General features: G+C 54.6%; 1 protein-coding gene across 6 annotated transcripts; it reads right to left on the reverse strand.

The window, feature by feature from the left end:
* Window positions 1–1,115: 1,115 nt before the first annotated feature.
* Window positions 1,116–25,925, reverse strand: PADI4 (peptidyl arginine deiminase 4). 6 transcript variants are annotated; one of them, XM_084875243.1, is made up of 17 exons: window positions 25,780–25,925; window positions 19,466–19,646; window positions 17,976–18,042; window positions 17,176–17,243; window positions 14,690–14,807; window positions 12,362–12,487; window positions 11,521–11,595; window positions 10,955–11,133; window positions 10,737–10,840; window positions 9,757–9,868; window positions 8,133–8,240; window positions 6,783–6,937; window positions 5,587–5,725; window positions 5,275–5,377; window positions 3,980–4,050; window positions 3,364–3,504; window positions 1,116–1,593 (listed from the first exon to the last, which is right to left on the reverse strand). In XM_084875243.1, exons 1-17 carry the CDS (start codon window positions 25,869–25,871, stop codon window positions 1,360–1,362), a joined length of 2,073 nt encoding a protein of 690 aa, XP_084731369.1. In that variant the 5' UTR covers window positions 25,872–25,925; the 3' UTR covers window positions 1,116–1,359. The 6 variants fall into 6 exon arrangements, with proteins under 6 accessions (XP_084731369.1, XP_084731364.1, XP_084731366.1 ...); XM_084875239.1 differs by lacking the exon at window positions 1,116–1,593 and adding an exon at window positions 3,083–3,259 and having other exon boundaries at window positions 25,780–25,921; XM_084875238.1 differs by lacking the exon at window positions 11,521–11,595 and having other exon boundaries at window positions 25,780–25,921.

The following is a 25,925-nucleotide window of genomic DNA, read 5'->3' on the forward strand; positions in this document are numbered from 1 at the left end:
AGCCCTGTCGGTCAGGTTTGGGGCTGGCCTCACACCAACATCCTCCTGCACAGCACTTTTTTTATTTTTTGCTTTGTAAGAAACGCTGACGCATTGCGCCCAGCACGTGGACGGGGAGCAGCTGCTTCTCTCCAGCGAGGCACCAGGCACGTTTCCCCAGGTTTATGGTCCCTTTCTCCCTAGCGCGAGGGCAGAGGCTTCGCCCGCCCATCTTATCCACCCGTGTTCGCCCCAGCCCCGGGACAGCGGCACCTCTGGGTGTCTGTCTGACCACCAGCTCGATGAGCCACGACCCGGCCTCAATTTCAAAGATCTCGGGTCGTCATGTTTTATTTCCTACTAGAGGCCTGATGCACGAAATTCCTGCAAGAGTGGGTCTTTCTTCTCTTCCCACGCAGCCCCAGCTTCATCCGGGAGGTCGTCTGGAAGGACGTCTGGTCGGATTAGCATGCTACGCTTTTATCATTATAGACTGCGGAACCTGAGTCCCCATGCCAGGGCCATAGGAGAAAATATGCGAAAAGGACGCAGAAGCCCTGACTGGTTTGGCTCAGTGGATAGAGCTTCGGTCTGCGGACTGAAGGGTCCCAGGTTCGATTCCTGTCAAGGGCGTGTACCTTGGTTGCGGGCACATCCCCATTGGGAGGTGTGCAGGAGGCAGCTGATCGATGTTTCTCTCTCATCGATGTTTCTAACTCTCTATCTCTCTCCCATCCGCTCTGTAAAAAAATCAATAAAATATATTTTTTTAAAAAGGACACAGAAAAGGGACTAATTTATCCATTCCACAATAACTCACAGCTCCTGCTATGCAGCCCCTCCCAGGTGGCCTGTGGCAAAGCAGCAGCAGGAACCTGCTTCACGGTGCTTTCCAGCTGGTGGACTGAAGCGATCGAGGGAGGACAAGGCGGATTCGCTAACCACTGGGCACACAGACACACAGCCCACCCCGTAGGCCCCCTCTGGGCTCTTGCATCACCCCTCGGCTGCTTCCCCCCCAAGCACTATGTGAACGGCATCCTGTCCTCAGGTGCAGGCAGGAACACGGGCCCTCAAGTTTGCAATGTTCTCACCCATGACAACAGGTGAGGGTGAACGAAGGGGCGCTTGACTTCACGTACGAAGAGATCATTATAAACCTTTATTGCAGCTTCTCACAGCAGAGCTGCGTTTGCGATGCCAGGACCATCTGGGGATCTTCAGAGGGGACGCAGGGGACAGAAGCAAGCCACTGCCCAGAGGGGGGCCACCCCCTGGGAAGCCAGTGTGTCCCCAAGAACTCTTGCTGGGCCACACTGCAGGGGACCAGAGCCTCTGGCCCGGAGCTTCCCGAGGGAGAGGACGCGGGGGGGGGCAGGCTCAGGGCACCATGTGCCACCACTTGAAGGAGAAGGGCTGCCGGCGCACGTTGGTCCCGCAGTGCACCTCCCCGTGCTGCAGGTGGTACGGGGTGAAGTCGTCGATGAAGGTGCAGTGGAGGCCCAGCGGCTCCAGCAGGGACCGCACCTTCTCCTCCAGGCAGCAGCGGCCGTTGATGACGGGCCCGAAGGGCTTGGGGATGCCCAGGTGCTTGCCCAGCACCAGCATGTTCACCTGCAGAGCGGGGAGGGCCCGGGTCAGGGGCGGGGCGTGCAGCCCGCGTCACTATCCCAGCGCCCCCCGCCCTTCTGGCCTTCAGAAATAACAGCCCCACTTCACAGATGAGGAGACTGAGGCCCACACGGTACAGTGGGCTACCGGAGACCACCAGCTAGTCTAGGACTTCCACCCACGTGTGCCGAACTCTGGGACCCAGGCTTCATCCCCACCCACCACCTCCTGGCCAACTCTGTGACTCAACTCAGCTCAGCTCAAGTGCCACCCCCTGTGTGAAGGCGCCTGCGAACCCCCAAACTCCTCATGGATGCTCCCATAGCTCCGAGCACAGGGCCTGGCACACAGTAGGCAGTAAATAAGTTATCTGTGGACGGGATGGATGTGATGACCTCTTTTAAAACACGTTCTGTCTGTTATCACTTATGCAAACAGCTGTTTCCTCTGTTATCCTGGGAGGTGGCCCAGTGAGATGGATCTCAGCTTCAGGGTTTGGATCTCAGCTCTGCTCCTCAGTAGCTGTGTGACCTCAGGTAAGTCCCTTCCCCTCTCTGAGCCTCATCAGCAAAATGAGCCCCACCCTGTTTCCATCGCTATGACAGTTAGATGAGAACACGGGTGCTGGCACACAGTAGGTGCAGAGTCAGTCTCCAGGGCTCAGGAATCGCTGAGGAGGCATCTCATTGTCAGCACTCAGACACAGTCCACACCGAGTGCTCACAGTCTCAATTTCTCTGCCTGTCCCTGCCCGCCACCTCCCATGCGGCTGTGGAGAGCCTCCCTGAGGGGCCTCAGGCGGCCAGGCCCAGAGTCTCTGGCACACAGCATCTGAGACCCTCCAACCCCCCTTCCTCCCACAGGCGGCATCAGCCTTCTCTCCGGAGCTGGGAAACCTGGCTGGGCACAAGGGAGAGAAACCACTGCTGGGGGCCCAGGAGTTCCGCTCCGGGGGTGAGAGGAGGTGCCCCCTCCCGCCTGGTTTTGGCCAAGGAGTCCTTTATTCTAAACAAAACCTTTTGCAGAACTTCAGAGCATATAAAACAGAAGAAATCTTAACCACTGAATTTGAGGCACGGCCGTGGAACCCTAGAGTCCCGGGGAACCCAGTTTGAAGACCACGGTGCTTTTTTCTCAATTGTAACCCAGCTCCCACGGGAGGTGGGGCTGAGGGGCCCAGTAGAAGCGGGGGAAGGTACTTTGAAGAGACAGAGTAACAGGGCGGGGAGAGGTAAAAACACAGCCAGCCACGTACGACGGGGCTTGGGTCACAGTGAAAAGTTCTCACAAAAGGTGGGACCCTCAAGTCCACCCGTCAGACAGGCGAGTGCCGGGCCGGCACCGCCAACGTCAGCTCCTCAGAGAGGCCTTCCTGGCCACCCAGTCTGATCAGGGGCCCCACCTGTATTGCCTCCTTGGTGCTTAACCCAACTGGGGAGCATTTTGTTTGCTGTGTGTGTCCCCCAGCCCTCTCCTACCCCATCTCCCCTCCCCCCCTCAGGAATCCTGTCTCAGCCTAATGGTTAGAGCGTGGGCTCTGCCGTGGACCCCTGGCTGAGTCCCACCTCTCGCAAGCTGAGTGTTCTTGTGACGGAGACCGAACCTCCTCTGTCAGTGGGGGTGACCATCGTCTCGGACTCCCAGGGTGCCGTGGAGATGCCCACGGGCGCTGGAAGCCAATGGCCATGAAAACCCCCGGCATGAGGAGACACCAAGCCCCGTGGCCGCACCCAGAGCCCAGTTGGCCTGTCTTGCCCAAGGCCACGTCCTCACCATGTTGGGGAAAAGGGCCTCGGCCTTGAGGGTCCCCGTGTAGTCCATGCGGAGCTTGAAGAGCTGCGGGATATCCACGATGTCCCGCTCCCGCAGGCCCAGCTCCCGCTTCAGCACCTCCCGGTTCCAGTCGATGCAGCTCTGGGGAGAGGGGGAGGGGAGGGTGGTGGGCATGGCCAGGGCCAACACTGGCGGGGTGGGGACTGCCAGGGGGGACAGGGCAGGGTCACAGACGCCTCCTCTCCTTCCCTCTTTCCCCCCGTGTCCCTGTTTCCCAGTCCCTGTCACCGCAGCGCCCAGCCTCGCTCCTGCCCGTGCCCCCCTGTTCCTGAGCAGTGCACCTGTCTCCCTGACTTTCTCTCTTCCGTGCACCCCCTTGTGTGTGTGCCTGACGAGGTCTCCATCTTCCTGTAGCTACCCACATCCTAGGGCCCGTCCCCCCTCAGCCAGCATGCAGCCCGGGAGGCTCTGCCTTGTGAGAAGGGGGCTGGGGCAGGGGGTCAGCTCTGATCTCAGGGAAGGGGGCTGGGGGGGTGTCAGCTCTGATCTCAGGGAAGCGGTGGGGGGGTGTCAGCTCTGCCTGGTCTGCAGCATCTCCAGGCACCCAGGCTGGTACCTCCACATACGAGTTATGTTCCCTCAACTTCTTGTTTGACAGAATGTCCTTTATTTTCTGCTGCTTCTTTCCTGTCATGAAGAAAAAGGAAAAAAACACGCAGATGAATCAGATCCCACACGTCCCTCTCCCTAGTAGGCAGCGGGGACTCAGTTTTCCCACCCATGCAATGGAGCAGCACTTCCTGACACAGGTTCGTGGTGAGCCTCTGGGAGGCCAGGCTGTGAGAACACGCTTCTTCAGGGTACGTTCCCATGAGCAGTGCTGCTCTCACTCCTTCAGAGGCTCTTCTCTCCAAAGGGATCTGCTCACCGAGGGGCAGAGGTCAGGCCATTGCCCAAAGCCACATGGCACACCACAGGTGTGAGGTGAGAGCAGCCTCTGACCCTGGCCTGTGTCTGTGGGTTTTACTGGGGGAAAAAAGGAATTCATTCCGTGCTCTGAGCCTTTGCAGTCACTGTTCCCTCTGTCTGGACTATCTCCTTTCCTCTCATCCCACCGCCCAAATGCCTGGCCAGCTCCTGCGCATCTCACGTGCTTTTGTTTAGTCTTTGACTCCTCCAGGGAGCCCTCCTGAGCTCCTTCCAGACACCCCCAGAGGCCCTTTGCCATATTTCCTTCCTTCCTTCCTTCCTTCCTTCCTTCCTTCCTTCCTCTCTTTATTTCTTCCTTTCTCTCTTTTTTTCTTTTCTTTCTTTCCTTTCTTTCTTTCTTTCTTTCTTTCTTTCTTTCTTTCTTTCCTTTCTTTCTTTCCTTTCTTTCTTTCTTTCTTTCTTTCTTTCTTTCTTTCTTTCTTTATTTCTTTATTTCTTTCTTTTCTTCCCCTTTTCCTCCCTTCCTCCCTCCCTCCTTCCTCCCCCTTCCTTCTTTCTTTCTTTCTTTCTTTCTTTCTTTCTTTCTTTCTTTCTTTTTCTTTCTTTCTTTTTTCTTCCTCTCTCTCTCTCTCTCTCTCTCTCTCTCTCTCTCTCTCTCTTCCTTTCTTTCCTTTCTTCCCTCCCTCCCTCCCTCCCTCCCTCCCTCCCTCCCTCCCTCCTTCCCTCCCTCCCTCCCTCCCTCTCTCTCTTTCTTTCTTTCTTTCTTCCTTTCTTTCTTTCTTGTTGTTTTCTTGCCTCACTTCCCCTGGACTGTGAATCCCGAGGCCCTGTGCATGAAGCAGCCCCAGAGCCTAGCACAGTGCCTGGCACACCTCTGGTGCTCAGAGCTGGCCAGCCCTGAGTGATTCCGTCTGGCACAGGTGGGCACTGCGCAGGCAGAGGCAGGTGCCCATGTGGAAGAACAAGGCGTGGCCCACTTACTCTTGACCCCCTCGAACAACAGGGCCTCCCCGTGGCCCTCCTTCAGCTGCTCCTGGAACAGTCTGTAGCAGGACCTGGGGCTGGCCAGGAGCAGCCGGAAGCCCTGGAGGCAGAAACACCGGGGTCAGAGGTCAGCCTTGCCCAGGGGGCTCCCACGGAGGAGGGCTCTTCGGAGAGTGCAGGGGGTGTGGCTGGGACCCAGCAGGCCGCCTCCTCCATGCCCCCTCCTGGCGGGGGCGGGGAGAGACAGAGTGCAGAGCTGTGCTGGGGCTCAGGGAGGAGCATGTGGCCTCCGCAGCCACCGGACCGCACCTTGTGTGTGGGAACAAAGCTCAGGAACTCGTCCACGTGGCCCACGTACAGCCAGTCGGAGTAGAGCTTCACCGGGGCCTGCACCTGCTGGGCCGTGAGGAAGTCCTGCAGGGCCTGGTGCATCTCCTGGCTCTTGGCGCTGCCGCACAGGAGGAGAGGAGCGTTAGGGGAGCGGGGGGGGGGGGGGGGGGGGGGAATTTTAGCAGGGAGGTCTCCGTGGGACTGGGGGATTGGCCAAGGAGTCAGGAAAGGGATTCAGGAGCCTGGGATGCTTGTATTACATCCTCTAACATTAGAGGGATTTAGGCATTTTCATCACAGTTTAACTGGGGAAACTGAGGCAGGGAGCCAGTAAGATAAATAGGACCAGAGCTTAACCTCAGAAAGCACTGCCTATTGACCCAGCCTCGATGCTGGTGTGAATAAACATGAGGTTTGGGGCTGATCCCCGCCCCTGGTGTTGGTGATTTCCTTTTAGCTGTGTGGTCTTGGGGATGTGCCTGTGCCTTTCTAAGTTCCCGTTTTCTCCTTGCTCTGGCCTCCAGGGTCCTTTGGGATCCAGCCCTTTGCTCTTCCTCTTGCTCAGTCTGTGTCAGCCACACGGGCTTTCTTAACGATGCTAAGCACATCCCTGCCTCGGGGCCTTTGCACATGCTCTTTCGTCTGCCAGAGACCCTCTTCCCCAGGTCTTTGCACAGTCCTGTCCTTCTTGTCATCAGGACTCAGCTCAATAGCCTCCTCCCCAGGGGAACCCTCCCTGGCCGCCCGACGATCACAGCCCCACCTCCTCGGCCCTCTCTTTTACATTCTCTTCGCTATTTGAAGTCTCTTTATTGGTTTACTTCTCTGTGTCTCCCCCGCTGCGTTAGTGGCAGGGACTTGTCTGTCGTGCTCATGGCTGCAATCCTTCCCGCCTCCTTGCATAGCGCCAGGCACCCAGTAGGTGTGCAATGAGTGGTCCCTGGCCTAAAGAGTGTACGTGGCAGTGCAGGGAGGTGACCTTGGATGTGTTGGGATCCTAAGCCCCATCCTGGCCCTACACTGGGATTCCTTTCACATGCCTGGAAGTTTGTGGAGCCCGTTTGGGTTGGGAGCAGGTAGAAAAGGCTTCCTGTCAGGCCTCTGCTTTCACCCAGCATCCCCGCTTCCTGGCGCACCCCCCCCCCCCCCGCCCCAGCTGCCCTTCCCCTCCTCACCTGGGGTAACTGCTGCCCCCAATGAGAATCCTGCCCAGCGGGTATTTCTTCTTCCCAACTGTGACTGGGGGGCTCACTTCCAGGTTCCCGAAGGAGTCGAGGTCAGTGACGCCCCCCTTTTGGGGGCCTCGAGTCACGTAGCCAAAATCTGGACCCTGAGAGGGGAGAAGCACATGCCCAGAGTCAGAGCACGTAGCCCTGGGTGAGGGGGGGAGGGTCTGAGTTTTAAGATTGGCGTGGTCGCCGGGAGGACTACGGTAACCCTCAGCGGCTGGTCCATCGCAGGCACCATCATCACTGAGGACTGTCGAAGGCTCACTGGGTCGGGTGGGCAAGCAAAGGTATGAGCATTGGTTGGGTCCCGAGTGCCTGCCAGCTGCCTGGTAAGCCCAGTTTATTAACGAGGCCCGTGGTCAGCAGACTCATTAGTCAACAGAGCCAAATATCAATAGTACAATGATAGAAATTTCTTTTGAGAGCCACATTTTTTAAATTTAAACTTCTTCTAATGCCACTTCTTCAAAATAGACTTGCCCAGGCCTTGGTATTTTGTGGGAGAGCAACACTCAAGGGGCCAAAGAGCCGCACGTGGCTTTCGAGCCACAGTTTGCAGATCCTGGAACTAGGGCATAATATCCACAACACCTTGCAGCAAGAACATCTTCCATGGAGTGAGGATGCCAAGCCTGAACTTCGTCCTCAGCAGGATTATCCTAAGGACGAGGTGAGCTCATGGCTGGAAAGGGCTTTGGGAAAGAAAGAGCCAGATCCCACTGTGGTCATAACGAAACTAGAGTCCCGGTGCACGGATTCGTGCACATTGAAAGTAAATTAATTGGAAGGTGGCTGGTGCGGCGGAACTGGGTGAGATGTGCCAGACACACCCTGGAGCCAACCTCCTGTGGTCCCTCCCCGACCTGCTGCACCTAAGGTGGTGCCAGGACTCGAAGGGTGTCTGTGGATTGAGCAGGGTCCCTCCGGCAGGTGGAGTCCCTTGGCCTGGCCTGTGGGGATCGGGCCTAAACCAGCAATCCGACACCCCTCGAGGGGTCCCTGAGTATGAGAGGGCACTCTGCAAAGTTGTTGTTGCTCAGCAGCGCCTACATTGAGTGTCTGCCTCCTGGTGGTCATTGCGTACCATAGCTACCGGTTGCATGGTCGAATGGTCAGACGGTCAATTGGGCTTTTATATATATAGATAACACGGTGCACCTGCATGATTGCTGCTTGGGCAGGAATTGCACCCGGGGGAACTGGACACTCAGCCGGAGACGGGGTGTGGGGAAACAGGCCATGAAGAAGGAGGCCTCAGGCAGGGGTCTCAGCCTCCGGTGCCCCAGCAGCACCTACCAGCAGGGACTTGACCGGGAAATCCTTCAGGCCTCTGTTCCTCGGAGAGTCGAAGACGACAGGCATGGTTTTGTGTGGGGCTTGGATGTAGCCGATCTCAATTTCATCCTGGGCACAGCGAGCGGGAGGGAGGCTGGTCACACGCTGCCTGGGTTCCAGCCTGCGCCCTGGGGAGGGGCGGGGAGAACCCTCCACGCCTCTCCCCGTGGCGACCAAGAACAAGTCCCTGCAGGACGCTGGACCCTGGGGGAGTGGCTCTGAGAAAGCAGAGCTTATGGTCCTGGGTTTGCACCAACGTGCTGTGAAATTCTGAGTGTCCTTCCCGCCCCTCCTCGGGGATGCCCCGCTGGGTTCTGGGGACTCATCCTGAGCGAACCCCGGACACTGTCCTGGACTGAGATCCAGGGGGCTGAGGATGAACCATCCGGTTAGGAGGTGATGGGAAGGGAGGGAGGGGTCTGTGGGAACAGGGAGGAAGGGCTGCGAGGGTGGGACAGATCATGGGGAGCATTGCTGAGCCGAGTCTGGAGGGCAGGCGTAGGAATGGCCCTCCCGCAAAGGGGACAGGCCAGGGGAAGGACCAGAAATGAATCGGTGCGAAGCCTGCCTGGGTTCCAGCAGACAGACGCGCTGTTGGGCAGAAGTCACTTCAGCGGACCCATATGAGAGCGCCGAACCCTAACCACTAGACCACCGGGGAGATAAGCTGACCCATATGAGATTGCCATTCCTGTAGTCAAGATTGGAGGCCTATCAGCTGTTCCATGTGGTTCACCCTGAGTTAACACAGAGGGAGTGACGAGAGAGAAAGAGAGGGTGTGTGTGTATGGGGGGTAGTGGAAAGAGGGATGAATTTCCATGGGGATTGGGCACATTTACGGAGGGGGAGCTCTCAGCCTGGGAGTAGGCAGGCATGACGTGGACGTGGGGATGAGAATGGGGAGGGTGGTCGGAGAGAAGGAACAGCGTAGGCAGAGGTGTGTATGGAGGCAGGGGGGATTGCAGGGGGTTATAGGCTTGGACCAGCAGAGCCTCGGGGCAAAGCAAGGGCACAGAAAAGAAGTTTGGTTCAGCCCACCAACAGCCCATGGGCACTGCCCAACGTCAGGCGCTGGGGCGCTGAGGTGAAGGAGACGTGGTCTCTGCCTGCAGGGAGCTCAGGGCGTGATGGGCCATGGAAACAGAATGGTGCCACCATGTCGCCTGTATGGTGGCAGACTGGTGCCGGGGGCAGCCAGAGTGGGAGGGCCTTGGAGGCAGGCTGAGGAGGGGAGGAGGGGAGCCATGGCAGGTGCTGGAGCAGGGGTGGCCCGGTCTGGTGGCTGAGCCCAGAAGCTCTGAGGCATGTCCGGAGGTCGTCTGAGAGTGTCTACCCTAGAAGGTGGCCTTCATCCTGGTGACTGCGATGGGCATGCACAGCCCAGCCAAGGTCAGGCAAATGAGTTGCCCGCGTCCCCTATGCCAGGACCCTCAGAGGCTCCAGCTCCTGCCCACATGAGGAAGGGTGGCCAGCAAGGCACTAGGCTGAGCCCCCTGGAGCCTGGGTCCCCCAGTGACCCTTGACCTAAGGTTCACTCATCCTACCCCCGCCCCCCCATTCTGCTCACCCCACGGGGCCACGAACCTGCATCCACTGGTCCTCCCTGCTATCCTCCAAGGGGCACACAGTCAGCTTGCACCTGGCTTTCTTGGCCAGAGCGGTGAGTGAGCTCACAAAGTCTTCATTTTCAAATGTCCTGGAAAGAGCAGAGACGAGAGGCCTTATTGTTCCGAACCCAGATCGAGGGGGCAAGCTGCACCCCTGCAGGGCCCCCCGGCTGGAGCAAGAGCTCGGGCCTGGCCAGAACTGGGGAGGCGCACACAGTGGGCGCTCAGGAGATGCTGCAGCCTGAAGAGACCCCTGGCTCATCCCGTCTCTCCGCTCTTAGCAAATGTCATCGCATTAAACCCCCGTGACCGTCAGTGAAAGAAACGAACGGGTATCCTCTTCCACAGAGCGGGAGGTCAACGGTCAAGGCCATGCCGTCTAGGGGCGGCGCTGGGATTGGAACCCAGGCCTCCCTGGCTTCCAGCTGTGTCCTGATGACCAGGTTACACTCTCACCCCTTCCTCCCCTGAAGCAATCAGAAGAGGAGAAGGGAGGGGCCCCGGCACCCCAGCATACTCAAAAGGGCCCCCAGGCCTCGGCCTGGACCCCGAGGCTTCCAGGAGCAGCTTGCTAACTCAGAGGCTGCTGGGAAGGAGCATTTTAATTGAGCCCCAGCAGTTCCTGTGGCAGAAGGTCCAAGGGCCACACTCTGAGCAGCTCACGGCTCAGGGCCCTCATCCTGCAGGTCCCGCGGCCTCCTCAGGCCCTGGGAGTTAGAAACAACCCTCAGGCTGCTTGTGGGCCAGCAGCCACTGCACAGACAACTACAGGGACCGCCCTGCCTCTGAGCGGGCCCAGACAGGCTGAGACCCTCAGCCAGTGCAGTGGGGGTTCCCTCCCCACCCCCCATTCACACAGCCAGCGCATGGGGGCCCTGCAGCCAGAACCCTGGGCTCCTGGTCCCTGGCTCCCCCTGGTGCCTCTATGCCCTGCCCCAGCACCCCAGAGCCCCTCACCTGCACACATACACCTCCTTCGGGGGCTGAGTGTTGGGGGTCATGATCCAGGGGGCCACGCGGAAGGCCACACTATCTTGGAACACCAGGGCCTGGGGGAGCTCCTGCAGGGAGAGGGGCGGGGAGGGGTTGCCACAGAAGCCAGGGTCCCCACCGGCCCCCTGCCCTGCTGGGCCACTGCCTGAGCCCAGGGCCCCTGGGCCTCCACGTTGGCCTACCGGGATGGCCGTGTCCAGCAGGGAGATGGTGAGGAAGATGAGGCCGGGGAAGGTGGCGTCCGGGAAGGCGAGGCCCTCCACGTAGAAGTCTGTGCTGTGCTGGCCGCCCGGGAGCTCCAGGGCGTGTGAGGGCTGCTGGGGCCCCAGGATCACCTGGTACCCCAAGTGCTGTTTTCCCCCTAGGAGAAAACAGGGGGGGCTCAGGTCTACATCGCCCTGAGGGCCCCTCACAGCTGACTCTGGCCCCAGCCGCCCCTTAAGGAAAGAGACTAAAGCCCCAACAGGGACATAACCCCCACCCCAGCCTGGGGTCCAAGAATGGAGTGACGGAGTGCCTGAGCCACTTCCAACATGTACACTGTGGTTCATTCATTCATTGTTCGTTCGTTCATTCATTCATTCACTCATTCATTCATTCCTGAGCACCTGCTCTAAGCTGACACCTGGGGAGACCAAGGAGACCGTCCCTGTCCTGGTCCCCAGGGAGGGGGGAGGAGCAAAGACAGCATCACAGATGGCAGTACGAGCTGTGCTGGAGGGAAGCCCAGAGGACCAGGGAAGGCTACCTGGAGGAGGTGAATCCTTGGCAGAGACGAGGAGTTGGTTTGTCACCAAGTCAATGCCAGTCAAGTCACATTGGTCTAGAACGTGAGTAAAATCAAGTCATCTCCTGCATGAAGCTCTCAGATAGCACCTCCCAGCTCCCGCAGGGGAGAAGCCAACGTCACCCAGGCCTACCGGATCTGGCTGCCCCTCTGCCCTTTCTCCTCCACCCTCACCTACCACCTTGCACACTGGGCCCGGCACCCCTCAGCCCCCGGGCACTGTCCTGCCTCAGGACCTTGGCGCTCACAGTTCCCTCTGCCCGGGCTGTCCTTCCCCAGGGTGTGTATGCGGCTGTTCCCATACCTCCTTCTGCTCAAATGACACCCAATGGGGGACACCTTCCCTGACCTTCCTCTCCCCCAGTCCCAGATCCACTGTCACCACGTCCCTTTCCCTGTTCCATTCTTTCCTGTCGCATTTAACGCCATCTGTGGCAGAAGGTTTACTTAATCATTTTCCTCCTCATCTCTCCCAGCCCTCTGAGACGGAGACAGCACCAGGGCAGGGCCTTCGCTATGGTCTTTGCTCTCTGCTCTGTGCCTAGAACTGAGCCTGGCGCTACATAGCAGCAGGTGCTCATGAGCTGCTAAGAAGTTACTGTCAGATGTTGGAGAGCAACCGATAACCTAACACGTGCAGTGAGTGTGGATGCAAGAATCTCCTTAAACAAGAGTCCTGTGTGGGTCCGGGAAGCCCGCCCACAGTAGGGGCTCAGGAACTGTCTGCCAGAGCGGGCGGGAAGGGGCTGTGCCCGCAGCTGGGCAGGAAGGGAGCGTGGGGGTGACGGCCCGGACCACTCACGGCTGGCTTGGAACACCCGGACTTTGTCCATCTCGGACTTGGCCACATGGAGCACCAGCTGGTGCTGGGAGAAGAAGTCGCGGGGCGTTCGCGTGCTCAGCGTCACCAGGGACATGTCCTGCACGTCTGGGGAGAAGGCGCAGCCTGAGACGCAGGCCCGGAGCCCTGCCTCCCACCAGCCGACCGCCCTTCCCCTGCCACCTGGCTTCGTCTTCTCTGTGCCCTTCCCAGGGGTCAAAGGATGCTTATTGTGGAATGAAAGCTACTCCAGCTGATGGGCTTCTCCCGCTAGGATGAGCTAAGCCTAGCATAGCCGCCACCTTATGTACTACCGGTAGTATCTTGCTCAAGGCTCTGAACCCAGCCCCCAGAACGGAGACAAGCTGGAAGCACCTAGAACAATGACTAGCTGGGGCAGGGGCTGGCTACTGGGATGAATAAGTGGAAAGAATTGCCTGAACCGGTTTGGCTCAGTAGATAGAGCATCAGCCTGCAGACTCGAGGGTCCCAGGTTCAATTCCAGTCAGGGGCATGTAGCTTGGTTGCGGGCACATTCCCAGTACGGGGTGTGCAGGGGGCAGCTGATTGATATTTCTCTCTCAGTGATGTTTCTAACTCTCTCTCCCTCTCCCTTCCTCTCTGTAAAAATAATCAATAAAACATATTTAAAGAAGAAGAAGAAGAAGAAGAAGGAGAAGGAGAAGGAGAAGGAGAAGGAGGAGAAGGAGAAGGAGAAGGAGAAGGAGAAGGAGAAGGAGAAGGAGAAGGAGAAGGAGAAGGAGAAGGAGAAGGAGAAGGAGAAGGAGAAGGAGAAGGAGAAGGAGGAGAAGAAGAAGGAGGAGGAGGAGAAGGAGAAGGAGAAGAAGAAAGAGAAGATGTGGAAAGAGTTGTCCCCTGGGCCTGAGCAAGAAGCAAAGTCTGTGAACCACCCAGAATCATCAAGGTGTGGGGAGAGCGGGGCTGGACAATAGTCATGGGCGAAGGGCACTGGGTGGGCGGGGTTTGAACCCTGGGTCTGGGGGGCTTAGGGGAAGTTCTTTCAGCGCTCGGCTCCTGTTTCCTCATCGGCAAACAGGGCTAGGAGTAGTGCCCACCCAGAGGGAAGGCTGAGGTCATCTGCATAACGGGCTTATGACAGCACCCAGGCCCTGGGAGTGCCCACAAAGGTACCAGCTCCCAGTGTGCCGGGCACCGGGCACAGGCTGCTCCCCGGCACCAGGCCAGGCCCCCCTGCAAGCATCTGTGGCCATGCTATCCTACCAATTCCCTGGGAAGCCCACAGCCGCTCCCCTCGCTGGCTGGCCTCACCCCCTGAGCCCCCTTCTCCAGGGAAGACGGGCAATGAGCTTTCCGCCTGCCACGCCTCAGAGGTGTGCCGGTGAGATCCGGCCCCATCACCATCCTCGTGCCCCTAAACCAGGCCTGGTGTCGGGATGCCCAGGTTCAAATCCTGAGCCTGCAACTTAACTAGCCGTGTGACCTTGGGGGAATTGCTCAACTTCCCCAGGCCTCAGTTTCCCCCTCTGTAACGTGGGGAGGAAGACAGCACTCACTTCTCAGCCTGTGTAAGAGGAGCGAACGAATGGACAATTCTGAGTTGTCAGAGCCGGGACCCGCACACGCAGGGCCTCGGGGCTGCTCGGACCTGCTTTTGGGGAGGTAGCTAAGCGTTCCTTTTGAATTATTTCGGGCCCCGGTTTTGACCCAAAAGCAGAACTTTGGGTTGGGTAGCATGTGGGGGGCATGGGCACTGGGGCCTGGAGGAGGCGTTGGGGTTCAGTGCAGTGTGTTGCTCCTAATTCTTCTCTGGCTGCTGTGTGGCCTTGAGCAGATCACTTGCCTTCTTGATAGATCCTCCCTTCCTCCAACTGATGGATGGAGAGTGACATAAACTCCACCTGCAGCCGGACATTCCTGAGCACTGAACCACCAATCAGCACCTGCCAAATACCCTAGGCCCGAGATTAAGTCCCTAGGTCCCTAATCATAGGCCTTCCATGAAACCACCAATCAGCATGTGCTGAGTGCCCTAAGCCCCATCCCCTCTCCTCCCCTTCAAAGGTGGTGCACCCTGCCCCTCACTCTCTTCTGCTCTCTCTCTCTGGAAGCAGCCAGTGCTACTCTTCTCTTCAATAAAGCCTGTGTCCTGGCATGCCGGTCTCCGGTGCCCTCTCTATTTCATCTTTTACTTCTCTTATACCGTGGACACCCCAACAAGAACACGCCCCCAACAGCCCCGATTTCTGAGGGCGGGTACGAGGCTCGGACAACGGGCTTTATTCAGTGACGACGCTCTGTTCCCATCCCTCCCGGGGGTTTTTACTTTACCTGCTCTGACAAGCACCTTGTCATCGGCGCAGTCCATGGCGGAGGTACAGGGGTTGTCTCGGTCACAGTTCACCAGCAGGATGGCGCCCTGCCCGCGGGGGCCCCAGGTCCAGGTCCTCTGTGGACACCCAGCAGAGATGGGGCGCCCTTAGCACCGGGTGTGTCTCTGCAGCTCCCAGGAGAGCAGAGCCACCAGTTCCCAGCATCCCCGGGGCCTCGCACAGGGCACGGCTCTTGCTCCCACATTCGGTCATTCTTTGGTCGCCAAGGGCGGATTTCTGCTCCAAAAGCCATGACCAAGTTCACCAAAAATGCAATCCATCTACTGTAAACAAGGAGCCCGGGACAGGACAACTGGTTTCCACAGCCTATGAAAGCGGCTGGATTGGCATCCCAAACGGAGCTGAGTGTCTGGGCCAAGATTCTAATCTGAATAGTTACTCTTGACGCGAACTTTTAGTGACTCACTCACCCAAGTATGGGCACCATTCTTGGCAGCCAGTGGCCGTCTGGGGAAGATTAAAGCGCATTCCGCAGCCCCCTGGGGCAGGCGCTGGTCGCCATGATGTCTTTTGTGGGTGGGAATGGCTGCGTGTGGGGTGGGACGGAAGATGGATCCCACTCTCAGAGGCAGGATGCTTTCCCCACTTGGGACGGAACCCACAAAGGGATCTTAAGCCTTGGACGGGTCATTTCCTCTTGATGTGAGCACAGCGTCTGGGGGGGGGGGGGACAGTCCTTCCCTGGGGTCTCTCTGTGCACCCCACTTAAATAAGGTGAGCAGACGTCCCGCTTTTGGGGGGGCAGTCCTAATTTTTCACAATTTGTCCCGCGGCGTTTTAAAAAAGTCCCGCAGGATAAACTGTTAAAAATTGGGACTTTTTGAAATATATATATATTTTATTGATTTTTTTACAGAGAGGAAGAGAGAGGGATAGAGAGTTAGAAACATCGATGAGAGAGAATCATCGATCAGCTGCCTTCTGCACACTCCCTACTGGGGATGTGCCCACAACCACGGTACATGCCCTTGACCAGAATCAAACCCAGGACCTTTCAGTCGGCAGGCCCACGCTCTATCCACTGAGCCAAACCGGTTTCAACAACAACAAAAAAAATTAAAAAAAAAAAAATCAGGACTTTTTAAAGACGCCGCGGGATGTGGGACAAATTGTTGAAAATCGGGACTGTTCCACCAAAAGCGGGACGTCTGGTCACCTTATACTTAAGACCCCCCTCACCTACAGGCCCACCCCTCTCTTCCTGTAACATACACTCCTCGCCCTGCCCCGCTCCTTCTCACCCCTGGCCCTGCCGTTTCTCCCTTTCTCTGTCATCCACCCCCTGTGGGCAGCATCATGGGACTGACTCTCCCTTAGCAGGCATAAAGCCTGGGGCGGGGGACGTGGTGCCAGAGTGGAGACCTGCCTGCAGAATTTCCTCTCTGCGGCACATTCATTGAGTGACTCTGGTCTCCAGTTTGCAGGGCAGCATGATCACTGAAGTCACAGCCGGTGGAAAACCTAGTTTTGTAGAATGTAGAGGGACGAATGAGAAGGCACATGGACATCCTTTAAATGGCCAGCTGAGCCCGAGGCACTGGCAGAGTCCATGTCCACCCTCCCAAGAGGGCTGGGGGTGTTATTCAGTGTCTGCCTTACCTTTGTCCAGGTGTCAGCAAGGGCCGGTCTAGATATGTAAATCCAGTAATGCTAGGGCCTAGTTAAGAATGCAAATAAGCTCCCTCAACCCTGTAAATCAGTGTTTCCCAAACTTCTCTCATGATGAGAATCACCTGGTGGAGTTGTTAAAACACAGATCCCTGAATCCCAACTAAGAAGTGCTAAACTAGAATTTTTGAGAACATATAGGTAAAATTGCATACCTAACTTAGTGCTCTGTATATAGAATCTGTCTTAGAGCACTAGTTAAGTATACAATTTTACCTATATGTTCCCAAAAATTCTAGTTTAGCACTTCTTAGTTGGGATTCAGGGATCTGTGTTTTAACAACTCCACCAGGTGATTCTCATCATGAGAGAAGTTTGGGAAACACTGCTGTAAATAAACCTGCTGCGTGGCTTGGGTGCTTGCTTGCTGCTTCTCCATCAGAGAAGATGGCGCCCACCTGGCACCCAGCTTGATGAATCAATTTCTGCCTCTTGGTCTCTTCTTTCTTTCTCTAATTTCTTAATCCCCAGCTCCTCCACTCAGGAACCTGACTGTTTCCTTTCCCGTGATGGAGATGGACACGGAAAACAGAGAAATAGCCCCCCGCAGTCGAAGAGGTGGGAAATATGTAAACCAAAGTGATCATGGCGTTTTCCACGTCCTTCTTTTTCTGGTTCTTCCTAAATTGTGACTTCCAGGGAACTCGGGATTATGTGAGGCAGACCGCCAGCCACCCCATCACCACTAGGGGGCGCCAGAGGAGAACCCAGTGGCTTTGCAGGGAGCATTTTGCCTGTCGGTCAAGGTTGAGGTACCTGGCTCTTCCCGGCTTTGGCGGGCTTCACTTTGCCGGTGCGGGTGATGTCTGCCCTCAAGGAGATTTCTGAAATCCACCAAGTGAGAGGAGAGGGCTGGTAAGGGCACAGGGTAAAATGGGACAATAGTAACGATAGTAGCAATTTCGTCGGATTGTTGTAAAGTTTAAATGTAAAGTCTTAACACAGTGCCTAGTTTATAGTGTTGGTGCCTTATTATTATCATTATCCTCATTATTATTAAAATGCCTACCCATGAAATAGATATGGAATAATGAATGGCATTGATTAATGAAACGAAACCTGAAGGTTTCAGAGACAGTCCATATGCTTAATGCACATTTAAATAATAATAATGTCATTAAGTTGTTGTTCAAGATTTAGAAATAAACTTTATTTAAAGAAGGCTATTGAATAAATAGGAGTCTAGGTAGATCATTGATATGACAAAAGTAATGGGATGCCAATAATGGAATTTCGGGAACACTGGTATATATTACTGCATAAGACAATGTCATCATTTACATTTTAAAAAGTAGTCAAAAAGATAAGAGACTCATGTATTGAATATCTGTGCACCATATCCTAAGTTGAGAAACGAAATATTAAGAAGTTGGAGCTTCCTGCAATGCCCTCTCTCCCCAGTTGTACCTTCCATGGCTCCCGGACTGAGGAGGGAACCTTTATGGACCACCAGCTCCGTGGCTGGCTAGAAGCTGAGCCCTTTCCCCACTCTGTCTGAGTCAGCTCCTAGAGACAGGCTGTGTGGAGGGGGAGGGGGAGGGGTCCTGGACACTTACCCACCCCGGTGAGGTAGAGCAGGGCGTGGACTGGTTTGGTCTGGGGTCCGTGGTATGAAATCTGAACCTATGGGACAGCAGGAAACCACTCATGACGTCTCTTAGTCACTCAGCAAACACGAACTGCTCCTTGCTGTGTGCCTGAGCAGGCACACAAATGCAGCCTGGATGACACGTTTTCCTTGGCTTCCTGTTGCTTTCACAAAGTGATGTTCCTGATGGAAACCCTTTAATACTGACTTTCTGCCCTGCTTTCTCCCCACCCCACTTCCCACTTTCCCTTCCACTCTCCCTTCTCACCATCACATCTTCCCCAGTTTCCGCAACGAGTCTCACTCTCTCCTCTCCCAGGGTGAGCACACAGATCACATCCCCTACCTAGATAAGAGCTCTCTCTTCTTTCCTTCCCTCTGGTGGGCCACTCAGACCGTTCTTCAGCTTGCCACTTCCTCCAGGAAGTTTTCCCTGATTGTACCCTCCCCAATTTGCTTTGATAACCAAGCTCTGTGCTCCTGCAGCAGAGCAATTCTCTGCCCCAGTGGGGAGCCTGCCAGGCCCGTCCTGCTGGGAGAACAAACGGCCCCTTGGCCCAGCCCTCCGTGGGAACCCCAGAGGGTCGTGTTGAGCCCATCTACAGCCAATGAGGGTGCAGTGGTAAATGGTGGTGCCCCAAAAGATATCTCCGCATCCTAATCCCTGGAGCCAGTTAAGTGTGAGCTTATTTGGAGAAAAGATCTTTGCAGACGTAATTAAGGAGCTTGGGATGAGATCAGCCTGGATGACTGGGGGAGGCCTCAGTGATGACAGAGAAACAGGCAGGTTTGGCAGCCCAAGGAGGAGTGTGGCACCGAGGCTGAGACTGGAGTGATGAGGCCCTGGTCTACGAGTGCCAACAGCCAACAGCCTCCGGAAGAGGCGGAGCCACGGTTCTCCCTGAGGCCCTCCAGAGGGGGCGTGGCCTGCCGGGCACCTGGGTTTCCCATGTCTGTCCTGCGGCATGGCGAGAGGATGTAGTTCTGTTGTTCTAAGCCAACCGTGTGTGGTACAGCAGCCACAGGAAACTAAATACGCCGGCATGGACCGGAGTTTCCTGGGGCTGCCTGGCTGCGGGCTTTGGAGTGTTCACCACCATCTGTAATTGCTCCCCTATATAGTATCTGATACCCTCACCCACAAGTTATAAGCTCTGTAAAGGCTGCAGCCCTCTCCCCGGCTCCGTCTTGTTTATTTTTGTATCTACAGGGTCTAGCAGTGCTTGGCATATAGTAGGTGATTATGAAACATTTGCTGAATAAGTGAATTTCATCAAAACCCTGGCCTATCTATCAATACCCCCTGGCATCCTGTATTGTCTGTGAGGACACCATGGTTGGCATGAGCCATCACGAGCTTTTTCAGAGAGACGGAAGCCCTCCCCGGGGCAGGGCAGATGGTGGGTAGCTGGCCCGCTGGCCTCCTCCCACACAGCCCGCCCCCAGCTGCCCACTCACCTTCTCGTCACCCATGCTGCTGCTGGCGGCCCTCATCCTCAGGCTCACCTCCAGTCCGGGGTCCAGGGGCCACTTGGAGAAACCCGTGGGATTCTTCTTGGCGGGAGGGCCATGGGCAACATCCACAACCACCCCGGGGGAGGCGTTGATGCTGAAGAAGGTGCAGCCCCTGGGGGCAGAGCTGTGAGAGGCACAGACAGGGAGGACAGGGAGGCTCGGTGAGGCTGGCCCTCCCCAGCTCTCCCCAGCTGTCTTCCTTTCCCCAAAGAGTGTCCACACCAGAGAGCAGCCAGTCTGACCCTGACCGGGGGGAGAAGGGGTTTGTCAGGAGGTCCTGAGAAACAAAGCAAGTCCCCTGGTCCAGAGGGCTTACACCGGAACTGGGAACATTGCAGGGAGGTGTGCACAGCAAAGACACACACACACGGATGTGTGCACAGAGCAACGTGCACTCCGGAGGCTTACTCTCACAAACACACACAGGGTTGTGCCCAAACAAAGAATCAGACAGACTTCTGCTTCTGGAATTATGGCAGGCCAGTACTCTGAAGGGCCTTCCTTTTTGAAAAACAACTGGATCTGCCTAAAATGTGATTTTTTGAAACATTGCTGCAATCATGAGAAGTCAGGAAAATCTCCAATGAGTCCCTTCTCTACACACACACACACACACACACACACAACTCACTAGTTAAACTGAAGAACACCAAAGACAAAGAGAAGATCTTAAAGGAAAGCCAGATCGCCTATGAAGGAATAACAGTCAGACTGAGAGCAAGCTTCCCCATAGCAACAATGAAGCCCAGCAGACCATTGAATAATATCTTCAAAGTAGATATCAAAGAAATAACTGTTAGCTTAGAATTGTCTACATGACCAATTATATTTTAACGAAGACATCTTCAGGTAAAGAAGAGCTGACACTTTAAAACCAGCACACTTTCACCAAGCCAGTTTCTAAAGACATGCTTTAAGAAGAAACTCTCAGAGGCCAGAAGCATGGTCCGACAGGCAAGAGAGAATGGTGAGCAAATAAAAATGGTAAATATACATATTGTCTGTATAAAAAAGGTTTTCAAATATCAAAATGGTAACCCTGGCTGGTGTGGTTCAGTTGGTTGAGCATCTTCCCATGCACCGAAAGGTCACTGGTTCAATTCCTGGTCAGGGCACATACCCAGGGTCTGCGTTTGATCTCTGGTCGGGGTTTGTGTGGGAAATCTCTCTCTCTCTCTCTCTCTCTCTCTCTCTCTCTCTCTCTCTCTCTCTCTCATCAATAAAAACATTTTTAAAAAATATATAAAAATTGTGGAATTAACAGTGTGTTTATCTAGATTTTATAGAGTTAAAATTTGATGATTAAATTTAAATAGTAGGAATGGAGTTCATAAAATTATACACATGCAGAAAATACAATAATAAGAACAGGAAAATTTCATTCAAAAAGGCAATAAAAGAGCAAAAGACAACATAGGGAAAAATAAAGACAAATAAAAATAATGGTAAAAACCTGTCCAGCCTGGCTGGTGTAGTTCAATGGTTGAGTGTTGACCCATGAACCAGGAGGTCATGATTCAATTCCTGGTCAGGGCACATATCGGCTCAGTCCCTAGTAGAGGGCATGCAGGAAGCAGCTGATCGATGATTCTCTCTCATCAGTGATGCTTCTATCTCTCCCTCACCCTTCCTCTCTCTGAAAACTAATAAAAACATATCCATACATATAAATATTCAAAATAAATGTGAATGGATTAATGTTAATGGTTAAAAGAGAGTTTGTGATTAGATAAAGAAACAATAGCTATATACTATTTATAAGAGATACCCCTAAAATATAAGGACCCAGAAAAGATGAAGTACATTAATCCAATACTAACCAAAAGAGAGCTGGGGTGGGCATATTAATACCAGACGAACAATGCACTGTTAGCAATAGAGAAGATCTCGACCAAAGAATGAGGTTCAACTCACCTAGAAGATATTCGAAACTTGTATGTACCTAATACTATAGCTCAATAGATATAGAAAGTAAAACTTGATAGACATACAGGGAGAAGTGGACAAATTCACCATCATGGTTGAAGATGTCAACCCCTCTTTCTCAAATAACAATAGATTAAGCAGACAAAAAAGGAACACAAGTAACAATCTTGATTTAGGAGGCATATATAGAATTCTGTACCCACAACTAGTGAATACAGATTTTTCCCCAAGCAAAGCACACATGGATCACTAAATATATATATTATAATATATATCTCCACGTAATTCGCCATAAAACAAATTTTAACAGCCCTGGACTGCCTGGACTGTTTGGCTCAGTGGATAGAGCGTTGGCCTGCAGACTGAGGGGTCCCGGGTACAATTCCTGTTAAAGGCATGAGCCTTGGTTGCGGGCAGCTGATCTATGTTTCTCCCTCATTAATGTTTCTGATTCTCTGTCCCTTTCTCTTCCTCTCTGTAAAAAATCAATAAAATATATATTTTTAAAAACAAATTTTAACAAATATTAAAGGACAGGTAACATATAGTATAGGGAGCGTGTTCTTTCATCACATTCTAAGGGGTCACTAATCCAACCCAGCCCAAAGACCCATCTCTGTGGGACCTGCACCATTGGATCTTTTCCCCATCACTCCAATCAGGAGGGATTTCTTTCTCCAAAAGAGATTTTCCCTCTCCAGGGAGAATCGCAGAGCCCCCAATATGACTACATATCAGTCCCCAAACCTATGCCTATGGTACCTCTCACAGAAAAGAGGACTTGCAAATGTGATTGTGGACCTTGAGATGGGGAGATTATGCTGGACTATTTGGGTGGGACCAGTGTAACCATAAGCATCTTCAGAAGAGGGTTGGGCGAGATAGAGTGAGAGAAAATGGGTAATGGGCGCAGAGGCCAGGGTGAGGCAATTGCTGGAAGGGGCCATGAGCTGAGGAATGTGGGTGACTTCCAGAAGCTGCAAAAGACAAGGAGCGGATTCTCTCCGCCTCCACAAAGGCACACAGCCCTGCCCACACGCTGACTTGAGCGCCATGAATTTTAGCCCTGTGAGACCCATTGTTGAGCTCCTGGTCTCCCAAACTGTAAAATAATACATTTGTTATTCTTTTTATTGAGAGACAGCATTTAAAAATAAATTTAAAAATATATATTTTATTGATTTTTTACAGAAAGAGAGATAGACAGTTAGAAACATCCATCAGCTACCTCCTGCACACCTCCCACTGGGGATGTGCCCACAACCAAGGTACATGCCCTTGACCAGAATCAAACCTGGGACCCTTCAGTCCACAGGCCAACGCTCTATCCACTGAGCCAAACCGGTTAGGGTGAGAGACAGCATTTTGAGCAACTAAGTCTGTGGTAACTTCTCCAGCAGCAATAGGAAACCACACACCCTTCCTCTCCCCACCTCTGCCCAGAGGTCCTCTCAATCTCCCCTCATCAATCCCTGTCCTCCCAGGTGACGGGCGGCTGGCTTCCGGGAAGGTGGCAGGCAGCCAAACAACAGGGAGTCTCAGGGGCATGGGGGTTCACTGTGTCTCTGTATAGGGGCACTCATGCCCGCTAATTAATACAAGACAAATCGGAGCTGACTCTTCCGGTAACGTCCAGGAGCCTCTGGAGAGGCGGCACTGAGAGCCCGAGCCCACATGAGGGACAGCGTTTCTCCAGCTCCTGCACCCAGCACTGCCTTCCCCACGGCCACCAGTGGGTCTGCGACACTCACTCATGCGGGGGCTCACGCAACTCTTTTAGCAAAGGGGGACCACTCTCCCGGACACCTGGCCTGCATTTTATAATTTAACTCTCGCCACAACCCAGCAAGGTGCGTGTTGATGCTCCCATTTTACAGATGGGTAAACGGAGGCTCTGAGACACTAACAGGCTTGCTCATGCCCCTCACTGTATGAGACACGGAATGGTCTCCTATTGAGGAAGAGGAGAAGCCCATCGCTGGCAGCTTCAGAACACCCACCGGGGTTGGGACTCCTGGACATAATTCCACCGCTGGGCAAGCTGTGCCCAGCAAGGCCAACCACACAGGGCTCAGAGGCATGTGTGCTGGAGAGGCAGGTGGGTTTGGGATCAAATCTCCTGGCTTTGCCACCTTTAGTTTGTGCAATCCTGGGTAGATGTTTTTTTTATCTGGTTAAAGCCTCAGATTACTCATCTCTAAAATGGGCATGATGACAGCGTTTACCTCGCAGGGTTTCTGTGAGGATCAGAAATCCCGATGGAAGGGCTGGCACCCAGTCTCTGGGGTCATGAATCAGCCCTGACCCCGGCCACACGCATCACAGGAAGCACCTCAGCAGGTTTCCAGGAATTTCGTTTGCATATCATCCGTGTATTTCCTGTTCCAGGGAAAGCACTTCCCCAGCCGCCAGTGAAAATCACAGGCAGAGCTGACAGCAGCTCAGGCATCATCGGCACCCACACCGAATGGCCTGTCCCCGCCTCTTTCTAACCCGGAAGGGGGTAGGGAGGGGGGGTCTGAGCCCAGTGGCAGAGGCCACGGCTTGAGCAAGGGTCTGGAGGCATGCGCTGTGCCAGAGGGGGTCTAGGGTGCATGCTGCTGAGGAGGGGTGCCGACCCTGTGTTTTTAAATATATATATTTTATTGATTTTTCACAGAGAGGAAGAGAGAGGGATAGAGAATTAGAAACATCAGTGAGAGAGAATCATCGATGCCTCTTGCACACCCCCCACTGGATATGTGCCCGCAACCAAGGTACATGCCCTTGACCAGAATCAAACCCAGGACCTTTCAGTCCGCAGGCCGACACTCTATCCACTGAGCCAAACCGGTTTCAGCCCAGCTGTGTTTTAAGAGAATTCAGCTGCAGTACGGGTGGTGGCTGCGCAGATGGGACAGAAGCGCTGGCTGGGGACTGCTGTGCCGGGCAGGTTAGAAGTGATGGGAGGGCTGGTCCAGGGACCGAAGTGGAGAGAGGAAGGTCCGGGACCCAGGCTGCCTGGGTGTGAATCCTCACCTACTAGCTGTGTGGCTCTCAGAGCCTCAGTTTCTCCTTCTGTAAAGTGGGAATAACAGCATTGCCTATCTCATAGGCTATGGCAGTGGTCGGCAAACTCATGAGTCAACAGAGCCAAATATCAACAGGACAACGATTGAAATTCCTTTTGAGAGCCACATTTTTAAAACTTAAACTTCTTTTAATGCCACTTCAAAATAGAATCGCCTAGGCCGTGGTATTTTGTGGAAGAGCCACACTCAAGGGGCCAAAGAGCCTCAAGTGGCTCGAAAGCCACAGTTTGCCGACCATGGGGCTGTGGAATGAGCTTTGTGTGGGAAGTGTGATGTGAATGTCAGCCGTGAGCCTGGGAGACCCTGAAGGAGGAGCCTCAGAGGACACGAGGCTCCCTTTTCCTCTCCTCCTCCCCCTCTCGGTCTCCCGCCCCCTCCTGGGAAGCCACCTTAGCAGTTACCGCTGTTCTCCCACTGCCCAGGTCCAGGCCAGGGACACTTCCAAAGACATTCCCCAGAAATTCCTGCAGGGGCCATTCTAGGACCAGCCTGTGAGGGAGGAAACCAGGGCTGGCAGTATTATTACTAACAACAACAACAACGATGCTGACCATGCGATGCACACCCTCTGAGAGTGTTCCTGGGCCATTTGATTAACTAGATCTTGACCCAGGGCTTAGCCCATAGTAGGTACTCAGTTGGTGTTTGTTGAATGAATGGGTGAAGGAATGAGCAGCTACCAGGAATATGCCCCACACGGTGGCTAAGAACTTAACATGTTCACATTTAATATCTCTAACTGCCCTATGAAGTGGGTATTACTCCCATTTCATAGACAAGGAAACTGAGGCTCAGAGGCCCAAACCCACCCAGCCAGCCAACAGCAGGGCCAGGTTTCCCACCTCAGCCTCTCCCCCGGCCGAGCCTGTCTCATCACCCCCATCCTGTTAGGCACCCCCGGAGGGAGGCTTGGCTGCACCCATGAACCAGGTCTGGGTCATGAAGTCCAGGGTCTAGCCTTGCTTCTGAGGCACACGTGCTGTGTGATCTTAGGCAAATCACAGACCCTCTCTGAGCTTCAGTGATCATACTTGATGTGTGGTGAGGCCCCCAGGGAACTCCCATTAGTACATGGCCAAGACCCCACTGCCCTGAGTCTGGGCCCCTCCCAGAGCCACTCAAGTCTTCCCTTTCCAGTTTCTCCCCTGGCAACAGCTACAGAGGCTGGAGCCCAAGTCAACCGCACAGCCCATGTCAGCAGAACCTGTTCATCCAGCACCCCTGGACCTGCTCCCTGCCCCCAGGATGTCCCCTGCTCACCCGCAGACATCCAGCTGGGCCTCGGTGCCCAGCACACACACGGCAGAGGTGGGCCGCTCTGGGGCCACGTGGATCACTGTCCTCTGGGCCATCGTCCGGCCAGCTCGTCCTCGCCGCTGCAGGAAGCCCCTGGCTGGCTCCTTTGT

The sequence above is a fragment of the Pipistrellus hanaki genome (assembly GCF_964339955.1).
Source record: "Pipistrellus hanaki genome assembly, chromosome: 2".
Classification (NCBI taxonomy): Eukaryota; Metazoa; Chordata; class Mammalia; order Chiroptera; family Vespertilionidae; genus Pipistrellus; species Pipistrellus hanaki.

Bases quoted from the DNA above. Each gene is read 5' to 3' on its own strand.
- PADI4 (XM_084875243.1), bottom strand. From the start codon at position 25,871: ATGGCCCAGAGGACAGTGATCCACGTGGCCCCAGAGCGGCCCACCTCT. The intron at 5,378-5,586 runs GTGCGGTCCGGT...TTCTGCCTCCAG, and splicing joins GCTTTGTTCCCACACACAAG to GGCTTCCGGCTGCTCCTGGC. The intron at 4,051-5,274 runs GTAAGTGGGCCA...TCTTCATGACAG, and splicing joins GTTGTTCGAGGGGGTCAAGA to GAAAGAAGCAGCAGAAAATA.